Source organism: Crocodylus porosus, unplaced genomic scaffold (assembly GCF_001723895.1).
Source record: "Crocodylus porosus isolate Cpor-Errol unplaced genomic scaffold, CroPor_comp1, whole genome shotgun sequence".
Taxonomy (NCBI): Eukaryota; Metazoa; Chordata; order Crocodylia; family Crocodylidae; genus Crocodylus; species Crocodylus porosus.
Genome location: NW_017728931.1, coordinates 131,781,063 through 131,792,909, shown reverse-complemented (window position 1 = coordinate 131,792,909; position 11,847 = coordinate 131,781,063). Strand labels below are relative to the sequence as shown.

Genomic DNA, 11,847 nt, shown 5'->3' with positions numbered 1-11,847 from the left:
TCTAGCTTTTTGTCTCACACTCCACCAAATGATCCTCCATCTAAATGACAGAGACAAATTGAGGAAGACAGGCTCAGACAGGAAGATAACAAGGAGACTGCAAGTTCTCCCACAATGGTATCTTTGTGAAAGCTCTCAGAAATCCCTCCTCCACTTTATGAAGTGATTCATTGTTGGTGGCAGAAATAATAATGTTGAAGCAGGTAACTTTGTGTTATTATGTATTGTTCAAATCCAGAAACATTCGCTCACTACTTCTGCAGCTATTGTTATCATTATGTCAGCATTTCAATTATCATCCTCCTCATGCATAAGCTGGAAACAATTTTATGCAAACTTAACACTTACTCTATGAAGCCTCTTACTGGCTGATTTTTGAACACGCTATTTCTCTGTGTTACTACCTGGCTCAATGCCTCTCTCTATGTTCAACTGTCCCATCTTAGTCAACCCAAATTCTTGGCATGGGAGCTTCCAAAATGACCCTCGGGCAAGCTCCAAGACTTAGGTCCTTGACTGATGCACCTCCCCAAACCTCAAAATTAATGTTTATGAGCCTTCCAGTCACTTGTGTGTGCTCCACTGAAGCTGTGGTTATCTGCACTGCCAGTTTAATCTCTTCATATACGACATGACAGGAAGGCCAGGAACATAAGCTTAGCACAGGCATTTCTTATACAAAGTCATAGAAGCACTAATTGCAATCGCTGAAAGGCGCACAATCCTGAAACATCCTCTCATACTTTATCTAACTTTTCCCGTGGGTCTGAGAGTCATTTCAAGTTGCATATAGTCCTCCTTATCCTCTCTGTTTTACTTTTTTTTTCACTTGTATCAAAGGTTGGCCACTCTGTGTGCAGAGCAGAACCAGGACAGCCATGCTTTAAGCAGGATCTTCTTTTTGCCCAAGTGTTCAAGATGGGACTATCCAGCCTGTGGGCCTACCCTCTACCATGCTTATGCTAGACAATCTGTTGTTTCACAGGAGTAGGTCAGCCATGATAGTGATCCACTAAATATCTGAAATCTGAGGTCTGATTAACCGGGCGGTGCAACGTGAGCCAGGAGGTGTAAATTCTAGGTTCACCCTTGGTCTGACTTGCTGCATAGCCTCAGTTAGGTTCATTGCCCAACCAGCCTTTGCATCTTTACACTGTAAATTCCTTTGGGAAGGACTGTTTCTGAATAATATGTATTTATACTGAAGATCACACTAGCTTCTATCTTATTTGGGGCCACTTGTTGTCTCTGTAATATTAATAAACACGAAGGTCTTCCCTTAATAGAGTTTCATATTCAGAAAAATGGGTGCTTATTATTGAGCTAAGTGCACAAACCATGTTGTGTCCCATTAAACTTAAAGTTCAGTACTTTTTAAAAGAGGTGTCCTTTAATATGGGACCTATTTTGTAAAAAAACCTATTCCTATCTATAGTGCAGCACTGTACTTCTGGGGGCAGGCTTCAGTGGCAAATAAGCAATAGTCAAGAGACAATAATTAAATATCTGTTTCTATAAAAATGAAGCAGTCTGAAAAAATGCTGATGCTTGAGGTCTTGTTCAACTTGAATTATGTTCCAGTAATCAAAGTGCACAATAGCTAAAAGGTGGGGCTTTTTTGTTTTTGGCTTTGATTCTGAAAAGGGAATTTGTCATTTATTTTAAAGGCAATATCATACTGCTAACCAGCACGTTCTATGATTCTTCCACATCTGTATTTCTATAAATATGATGTTTTGGGAAATATACATTTTTTATGTCAGCTAATAAGCAGGGGCTTGGGTGAATGGCTGGAAATTTTAAACGATAACCTCTTTTATAAAATTGCATTGCTATCCTCTAGTCCCTTGAAGGGACAAAGTCATTTTCAAAACAATTTTGAAGCTCAGTGTGGAAATAGAAAGCTTATTATTGTTCTTCAGTGATTTTAAACATTCTTGAAAGCTGCAGCTTTATAACAATAGCCAGCAAAAAATGAATTGACATCGTAATGCATTAGAAGAAGAAGGGACCATTTTTACTGCTTTTTCCCCGCATTAAACATCAATTATCAGATTTTTAACGGTTATTTTTATTCAGTGACAAAAGTACTAAGAAGAGAGCCCTCCAGAACTGGTTTTAACGTATGTAAATGGTACATGGCAGAGGAAATTTGACATCATCCTATGCTTCTCTCCAATCTGTATAAGGTACTTGAAGGACATTTATCACCACAATAGCTGGACGTTTCTCATTCTGCATTTTCAGGACGTACATTTTCATGCAGACAATATATACCAGGTACCTTAATACCTCAATCTAATAATGGAAGCATTAGATATGTCTTAGATATTTATAGCCAGTTATTTGAATGGTTAGAAATCTACATTTCAGATAGTCATTTTGCCAGTGTTTCCAATCTTTGTGGTTTACACCTAAATGTAATAATATTTGGTGTTTTCAGAAAGTCCCAGCTGCTGGAGACTTGTGATTATATGAGAATCTATATTTTATTAAAAGAAAACAAATTCGAGAAAAAAAAATCTAGTCTTCATGACTTCACTAATGCTATGGAATATGAATCGCTAATGCTAAGGAACGTCACACAATTAAAATCTGGTCACTATAGTTTTTAAAACCCATAATTTAAAAACCAAATGTATGATATTGAGGGCCCAAGAAAAGATTTTTGAATGCTTTGGTTTGGCATTATTTAAAACATTTCATTACCTCACATTGTATGCACATAGTCTAACGCGATCCCCACGTATACACAGCTTGTCCATAAGGCTGGTGATAATTACCTCCTTATTTATGGAATTAAAATTTAATACTCTACTGAGCATACGCCTAACACATCTAGGTCTTCAGCAGCTTCAGATGTGGTTGGATCGACCCTCCCTTGAGTTGCTGTAGTGCAGCTGGCTAAAGGTGCCTGAAAACAGCCGAAATGAGCAAAAATGATACAAACATGATTGCATTCAGTGCTCTAGGCTGCACCTGAATTTTAATAAAAGAGTCTCAAAGCTCTTTTGAGGCAGAGGAGCAGCGCTCAAGCTGAAAGATGCTTTGAGTCAGACAAAAAAAAAATAAAAAAGAAAGCTAATGAAAGTTGTTCATATGTCTGCTATCATGCTTGCTAAGCCTCACTGGATTTTTCCTTTTAGAGTTAAATAAAAGTTAACTATTTGATTATGGGAATTCAAGCATATGCCTTGTGATATTCAACAAGATCTTTGCATCCTGAGTTGTGGTATTAATAGAGCTTGACATTATCTATTATTTTCCAGATATCCACTATAGATGATCATATCTACACTTTTCAGAACTGGGTGATATGTGGCATTATTATTTTGAATGCCACACACTGCAGTACTAGCAGGATGCCAGATGAACCACAACTTGGAGGCAAATGCTGTATCTTTTAGCTGTTGTCTCTTTGGTGCTATTCCTGGTGGATTTCAACAATGATTCAGCCACATGGCTAAAGTTTAAGAGGACAGCTACTGTACTGAGGAGCAGCTGACACCTGGCAAATCCTTACCTTCTTTTACCCTACAGCCAATTGTTCACATGTCCATACACTTAACCTATTACAATTTAAGGTAAGACACCAGTACTTCCTATTTCAAGTGGATTACCAAGAAGTACATCTCATACCCTTCACACAGGCAGTCTGTGATGCTGTACTGTGCACACCAATTGTCCTTACCCTGCAGATCCAACCATATTTGATATCTGCATTTAGGGCTGGCCTTAGGGAAAATGATGCCCTATGCAAACTTGCATTTTGGTGCCCTTCTAGTTTAAGTGGGGATGTCGACATGTGCAATTAATGCATTTTAAGCTTCCTGCACAGTAAAATAAAATGCAGTAAGCTCCCCTCAGGATCATCTACACATGTGCCCGTTGGGACCAGATTTGCTCTCATTGGGCACATCCAGACGAGCGTGGTTACGCGGTATGTGGCGCTGCAAACATGTTTGCTGTAATAGTGGCCAGCGCACTGTGGTGGTGTTGCTTCCTAATAAACTGGCAACTTATGATGGTAAAGCAATTGATTTAACACATGTGATATAAGAAGCCTATATGAGTAGAGTCTGAAGGCTTGTCCCCTGAGTGGTCTTTCTCCCAACCACCTACCAGTTTCCCACTCGAAGGTTTGGAGCAAGACAATCCTTCCTCTTCTGGTGCCTGGCCCCTGGGCCCTGCATGTGTAGCACTTGGCCCAGGGAAGGGGGTGGGGAGGATAGGGCCAGGAAACTCTGCCTCTTGTTTGTACAGGCACCCCCTCCCCATCCCACAGCACTGGGACTGAGCTGAGGAGGGCCTGTCCCCTCCAGCTAAGCCCTGCAAGAGCAGTGTCCTCTGGGAAGGGGGACCATAGCCCTATATATCTCCCTGCACATGATAATGCCCTGCACCCCTCCTTGCCCCTGCTGCCCCTTCCACTGAGCCCCTCTCCTTACTTGCTCCCACTGATGCAACAGCCCCTCCATCAGCTGGCAGGTACCTGGTGCTGGGATTGCTTCCCTGGTTCCTCAGCCCCGCCCCACCCCCCTTTAGCCCCTCTCTGCCCCCACCTGCTGTACCCCAGTCCAGCTGTGTGGGGTCCCTGGCCTGGGGGCACAGGGCCCAGGGGGGCATGTGCAGTTGCCTACCCCTAGGGGGTATGCGCAGCCAGGCCCTGGTGCTGTGTGTGTGGGGTGGGACCATGGCGGTGTGTGGGTGTCAGTGCATTTGGGGGTGGGGGCCTGGTGGCACATGCATGATGGCCCTAGTAAGGATTGTGCAGCAGTCCCAGGGGCACGTTTGCAATGACAGCAGGGCCACAGCTTGCTCCCCTTGCCCCCCTTGGCTGGGGTTTGGAGTTGGGAGGACACAGAGCCCACACCAGGGCCTCCCCATTTTTTTTCTGTATGTATATGAGTGCCTGTGTTTGTGTGCATGCTTCCGTGTGCATATATGTGTGGGCCTGTCCATGGTGTGGTGGCGTTCAGTGTGTGGTATCCTCTTCCTCCTAAGAGGAAGCACCCACCAGCACCAGCACCAGCACCAGCACCAGCACCAGGTCTTCTGCCTCAGCCAAGGCCATAGTGAAGAGAAAGCATTTCCAGAACATTGCCAGGGGCAACTGCTACTGGGTGAACAACGAGTACAATTGCTGATGGACCCTGCAGCTCATGGAGGATACCCAGAAGTACATCCAGATGCTGCTGCATGAGGGCAGTGTCCTGCACCTAAAATGCAAAGATTTTGCCACCTTCCTGCAGCAGGCCAGAGCCAACAGCCAGGTGTATTGTAACAGCCAGGTGTGTTGGCCCTCGCATGCACTAATGAACACCTCCCTCGTGCAATCCAACCCCTGCTGGGAGCAGGCCCAGGGCTCTTTTCTGGTGCAAGCAGCTGCCATGGTCATAAAACTGAACCTGCAATGGGGCAGGGCTAGGCTCCTAGGCTGAGACCCAGAGGGAAGCACCTGAGGCCCCGATCCCAGCCTGGGGTCCACAGTGCTGATCTGACTGGCACTCCTTTTTGCCCAGCAGTTTGGGCCTGTTTGCTTCAGTAATGCCCCTTCTTGGGCATTAATGCCCTTTTCATGGTATCAGCAGCTCTCATATAGCTGGGTGCCCACTGCAGGACACCCCAACCCCTCACCTGGGGCAGAGAGCGGTCTAACCTAGTGTAGGCCCAGCCGTGGGTCTGTGTGTGCCCCTGCCACACACCCCTGTGCTATTTTCCCTCTTAGCCCTACAGGGATCTCTGATCTTGGCCTGGTCCTGGGTTCTCTTGGAGGGAAGTGGGGCCTGCAGAGGGAGAGCAGGTGGGGCGGGGTGCCCAGATACCTGGGTTCACCTGAATTGCAAGAGGGGAGTGGGGCTGGGTCCCATCTCAGCTGCCCCACACTCTCTGTGCCTTTGAACTTTACCCTCTCTCAGGCCAGGACTTACAGGAATCAAGCAGCTGGGGCTGGAGAGGGGGTAGCCCCCTGATTCCCATTCCACCCCCTGCAATTCATGCACAAGTGTGCAGACACATGTGTGTACATGTGCATATACATGCACACACCCACATATATAGACATAGTGCATGAGCACACTTGTGCACGCACATGCACACATGCATATGCATTCATACTTGCAGGCGGACACACGCACACAGAGACATACTTTCATATACACATGTATGCCAACACACACGGCACTTCTCAGTCCCCTTGCAAAAAACAAAATGGCATCCAAAATGGCAACCCTCTCTCCCCAAACACTTCCCAGATGCCCTGAAATCAGGGGGAAAAAAAAAAAGATAAATGCTAGGAGCCAAAAACACCCAGCAAAGAATCTGCTGCACCAGGCATCACCACAACCCAATCCCCAATAAAATGCCTCCCTCAAATGACAAAAAATGACCCCAAAGGCCAAGAAAGAAAAGACAAACCTAAGAAACCACCCCTCACAAAAAACAACCCCCCCACCAAGAAATCAAAATTTCCATCTGACCCCAGATAAATCCTATGCCTTTCTATGGTTTTTTTTTTCCTACATGTTTCCCCCAAATAGATGAATATAGTTGTAACTATATATCTATTAGGCCTTTGGGAATAGGGAAGTATTTGATTCAGATTCGGATTCAGCCTATTCAGAGGTTAGCAATTCAATTAAGAGATTTGGATCACTGTTCCAACTCAATTTGGCCGAATGGGCTTTGGAAGATTCAATGCTGATTCAGAGAGATTTAGAAATTTGGCCATAGAGTATAATGCTGAATCTCTGAAATACATATAAGTTTTTCATTTTTTTGGCTGATTTGGAATAAACCGCAGGCATAGTAGTCCCCTCTGAGGGCATGAGGTCTGCCAAGCTTCAAGGAAATAGGTGCAGGGGTTTCTGGGAAACTGCACCTCAAAGTCTTATCATAGAATCATAGAAGTCGGGTCGGAAGGGACCTTGTAGATCTTGAAATCCGACCCCCAGCCTGGGCGGGAGAAAAAACTGGGCTCAAATGAGTCCAGCCAGGTAGGCATCAAGCCTCTTCTTAAAGACCCCCAGGGTAGGAGCCAGCACCACTTCCCTTGGAAGTTGGTTCCAGCTCCTAGCTGCCCTGACTGTGAAGTAGTTCTTGCGGATGTCTAATCTAAACCTACTCTCCAATAATTTGTGTCCATTGTTCCTTGTTATGCCAGGGGGTGCTAGGGGAAACAGTGTTTCCCCCAAACCCTTCTGGTCCCCCCTAGTGAGTTTATAGACAGTCACCAGGTCCCCCCTCGGCCTTCTCTTGTGAAGGCTGAACAGGTTTAGGTCCCGCAGTCTTTCATTGTAGGGTCTGCCCTGTTGTCCCCGGATCATGCGGGTGGCCCTCCTTTGGACCCTTTCAATGTTGTCCACATCCCTCCTGAAGTGTGGCGCACAGAACTGGATGCAGTACTCCAACTGTGGCCTGACTAGCATCGTGCAGAGGGGGAGGATCACCTCCCTGGCTCTACTTGAGATGCACCTGTGGATGCACGACAAGGTCCGGTTAGCCCTGCCAGCCGTGACCTCGCATTGTTGGCCCATGTTCATCCTGGAGTCAATAATGACTCCAAGATCCCTTTCCTGAAAGCAAAACTCACGTCATGTGTACGTGTTAAGGCACAGGGGAGTGGAAACTGCAGGGATGGTGGCCCCTGCTGAGGGTATGAATTCTGCCAAGTTTCAAGGAGATAGATGCAGGGGTTTCTGGGAAACTGCACCTGAGGCTGCTGACATGCATGATTGTTTGATTTAGGGCACGGGGTGGGGGGTGAAAACTGCAGGCCTGTTAGGCCTGCTGTGGCCACGAAGCCTGCAAGGTTTCAAGAAGATAGATGTAAGAGGGTGCTGGGGCCCTGCACCTCAGGCTGCTGACAAGTAGGGGTGTGCAAAGCAGGCCCTCTTTGATTTGGATTTGGCCCAAATCAAGGACAGTGATTTGATTTGTTAATCTGGATCACTATCCCTGATTCGATTTGGCCGAATCTGAATCTAAAGATTCAATGCTGAATCGCACAGTCCTACTATCTACATGTGTAGAGAGATACTTGTATAAAGATATATAGGTACATGTACAGATGTGTACTCCTGGAAAACCCATCAGTTCTCTGCATGGGTCCAATTGCGTGTGTATAGCAGTAATTTTTAAAACAATTTCCAGCGGTGACACTATCAGTGTTTTAACTTCTTGAGGTCTCAATATTTTCGATTGTTATTATTGTTTATCGTTTTCCTGGGTTGCCCTGGGGTGGCTCTGGGAGGGGGGAGTCAAACGTGCCCCTGCTTCTGGCTCCTGCCTTGGTCCCCTGCCAACGGGCTAAGCCCAAACCCGGGAACCTCTTCAAGATCTATTGCACCTGCTATCAGCACTGGGCCATATACGTGGGCTATGGTTATGTTGTCCACTTGACCCTCCAAGGTAAGCAGGAGGATGGGGGTGGAGGAGGGGTAGTCCCTGGTGGGGTACATATCCATCCTGGTGCTGCTCTGTATGTGGCCTAGAGAGTAGCGTTATCCTTGGGTTAGTGCTGTGTGTCTGCTCCCCTAAGAAGCATTACTTCAGGGGAGTCCATGGCTCCTGCCCCCAGCAGTGGTGGTGGTGGGGGAGGGGGTGGAAGTACCATAGCACTGAGAGAGCCCATGTGTGTCCACTCCTTATTCCAGGGGAAGCAGCAGAGGCGGTATTCTCCAGCCTGTTCTCAGTGACAACAGGCAGGGCAGTGGTGAGCTGGGACCTGCTCTTGACAATGCCTGCAACCGACCCGTATCAGGTGAACAACTTGCATGATGGGCACCTGTCACTGTGGCCCCACCAGGATATTGTGCATGAGGCTGAGGCTCAGCTGGGTCTGGTACTACCATGCTGCAATATCACGAAGAATTGCAAACATTTCATTACACAGCTGAGATACGGTGTTCCCATCAGCAATCAGGTGAGAGAGTCACATCCTCATCAGGGGAGGGGGCAGGGCCAAAATAAGGTCCTCATCAGGCAGGATCAGGCCTCCCCTGTTCTAAGACCAATCTCAGCCAAGATCAGGCCCTTCATCCAGGATCGGAAACCCCTCATCCCAAACCCCATCCTTCCACTCAGGGGCACACCTCTCCATCTGGGCTCAGCCCCACAGCCAGGATTGAGGCCATCCTTGTCCCAAACCCCACCCCTCCAGCCAGAAACAGACACCCAGCTAGGATCAGAGCCCCACCAGCCAGGTTCAGGGCCCTTTGGTCCTAGACTCGATCCCCCAGCCAGGATCTGAGCCCTGGGCCAGATCAGGGACTTTACTGCCCTGGACTCCACCTCCCACCCATCCCAGTCTCAATGCCCAGAGACCAGGATCAGGGTCCCTGTTGGGTGGGTACTGCTCAGACCTTCCCAGTCCAGTCCCCATAGCACCAGGAACTGCACATTTCCCACCCCCCTCTCTCCCCATAAACAAAGCCTTGGAGGGGCTTGGAGTGGGGGCAAAGCCAGGAATGGAACTCAGCTGTCCTAGCTCCGAGCCTCCCTGGAAGCCCCCCCACTCACTGACCCCTCTTCTCTCCTCAGGTCCGGGATGTTGTGATTGTGGGGTTGCCCAGTCTCACCCTTGTTGGGGGTGTCTTGGTCAGGCTTCTTGTGAAGAAGATGCTGTCAGAGAGCAGAAACATGGAGAAGTAGTGTCCCCCACCCCAGCTTCTCTAGGTCTGATGGGCCTTCCTGCCAGCTCTGGGAGCCCCAGGGGCAGCTTCCTGCCTGGCCCCCAGCTTGCAGGACTTCGCCCGCCTCCACCCCCACCCCCACACCAAAAATTGCCCTCTTTTTTGGAACCAGAACTATGGTAACCCTACATATTTCCCACCTGTAAGGCCAGCCCTGTCTACAGGTACTGTTTCTTTTTGGGAGCTTGTAATCAGTGGATTACAGAATCAGTGACTAGCAGAACCTTCTGATCTCTTTCCTTCTGTTTGAGTGGCTACCCTGCAAAATTGTTCCCCTCCTCCTTCATAAAATGTCTAATTCAAAACAGGCTCTTCCTTTGTTATTTGGATTGAAAATATAGGCCACCTCATTCACCAAACTCTTCCGACACCAGAGGACAAATGCATGATTTCTTATAGAAGGATATCAGTAGGGTCCACCCTTCACTCAGGCACATTGCCTTCCAATCTTATACTGAACTAACTCACTATACACCTTCAGTGCACCCACTGAGGACACTCAGACAAACAAGAGAGAGCACACAGCACAAGCATTTGTATGCTGAAGTATTTTTGTTGCCTGTAGAATAAATTTTGGTCTGAATGCTAATGGGCGTTGTAGCAGAGGGGAGCAGCACTGCTCATTATGTGTCTAGTGTAAGAGGTATCCCACTGTGGCATGGTAGGGCTCTGTGACACATTGTTGCTTCTCCAAGTAGGATAAATATGTGAGCTCATTTGTCTGCCAAGCAGCACTTGCTGCTAATGGTAGCGTATGCTCCTGGCCACTGTGCGAGCAACGTGACGCACCACAGCGCTGGGCAGACACAACTGAGATGAATGTTCTGGCTACAATTACTACCTTGGGACAGAGTTCAAAGTCCACATGACTTCAACCCTTGCTTTTTCAGGGACCTTGAGACAAGTTACCACATGCTTAATTACCAAATATATAATAATTGCCAGGTTCCACTTGGTTACTAAGCTTAAACAATTTAACAAATTGCAAACAACCCTGTTTGACAGTGATTCTCAGCCTCATTAGATTCAAGGCAACCCTCAGAAAATGCCAGCTTTTAGCTGTCACTTGTCTTTTTGATTATGGAAAAATAATAGTGCAATGGCAGTCTGGTTGAGAATGAAACCTGATAAACCTAAGTGCATTGCTTATAGCCCTGTTACTCTCTAGGGCAGCGGTTTCTAGTCTGTGGTATGTATACCACCAGTAGTACATGTTAACAGATTTATTATTATTACTTTATATGACAAAAATTTGCTGGTGGTTGTGTTGTTTTAAATTACTGGTGCACAGTCGGTCAGAGTTTGAGAATCATTGCCCTAGGGGACAGTAGGGGAACCGTTCAATTATGGTCCAGATATTTTTTCCACTTAATGTTCCTTTACTTCTGTTTCAACTTTGCATCTACACAGTGCTTTCACTAAAATAATTCTATTAGAGCAGATACAGTTTTTAATTTTTCCAATTTTTTTAAATTTTAATTTAAATGAAGTTGTCTAGTGTCAGCAGAGTCTAAGGCAGATCTCCTTCCACATGTCTCACCCTTTTAAGTTGAATAAATGTTGATAAAACAAAAAACTAAGATGTATAAGTCATTTTATTTAGGTTAATCTGATGTGATAATCTGACCAGTACTTCAGTCATCTATATAGTCTATCTGTAGAGGATCTCAGTTCCTAATACAAAAAGCAAACATAATCCTTTCTACCTGGAAGACCAAAAATAAAGCTTAAAAACTTAACAATATCCTTTACACATCACCAATCTAAACTACACCACTTACAGAAAACCTTATAACTTAGATCAGTTTTGCCTTGGGCTTTTTGAATGTCTATACCTAGCCAAAGAAGGAAAACTAGGAACAAAATCTGTTCAATGCTTCTGCAGGCTTTGCCTTTAAACTAAAGTATGCTTTTGGAAAGAAGAAATTTGTCCCTTGGCTGTGATATAATATAATTATTGTAATTATTCCTGTCAGCTTTCTTAGGTATCTGTGCCTCTTCAGTAGCTTGCAAGTGCCCTGCACAACATGCTAACACAGGATATTGTTAGATCTTCTTGGCAATGATGGTGTCAGCTTTGAAGGCAGTTTTAAGTATGGGTAGATGAGAGACTGACACTGTGGTCATTGCAATGAGTGCAGTTTGTGAAGACACA

The 11,847-nt window shown here is 46.1% G+C and overlaps 1 protein-coding gene across 1 annotated transcript; it reads left to right on the top strand.

Moving 5' to 3' along the window:
- Positions 1-5,162: 5,162 nt before the first annotated feature.
- LOC109316012 (HRAS-like suppressor 3) lies at positions 5,163-9,651 on the top strand. The gene is made up of 4 exons (XM_019543974.1): positions 5,163-5,291; positions 8,313-8,409; positions 8,655-8,923; positions 9,541-9,651. The coding sequence occupies exons 1-4, from the start codon at positions 5,163-5,165 to the stop codon at positions 9,649-9,651; spliced, it is 606 nt and encodes a 201-aa protein (XP_019399519.1).
- The last annotated feature ends 2,196 nt before the right edge of the window (positions 9,652-11,847 follow it).

What these genes read in the sequence shown, in the direction of transcription:
- LOC109316012 (XM_019543974.1), top strand. Translation starts at nt 5,163, where the DNA reads ATGGAGGATACCCAGAAGTACATCCAGATGCTGCTGCATGAGGGCAGT. An exon ending in AGGTGTATTGTAACAGCCAG is followed by an intron (nt 5,292 to 8,312) that starts GTGTGTTGGCCC and finishes CAACGGGCTAAG; the next exon opens with CCCAAACCCGGGAACCTCTT. An exon ending in GTGTTCCCATCAGCAATCAG is followed by an intron (nt 8,924 to 9,540) that starts GTGAGAGAGTCA and finishes TTCTCTCCTCAG; the next exon opens with GTCCGGGATGTTGTGATTGT.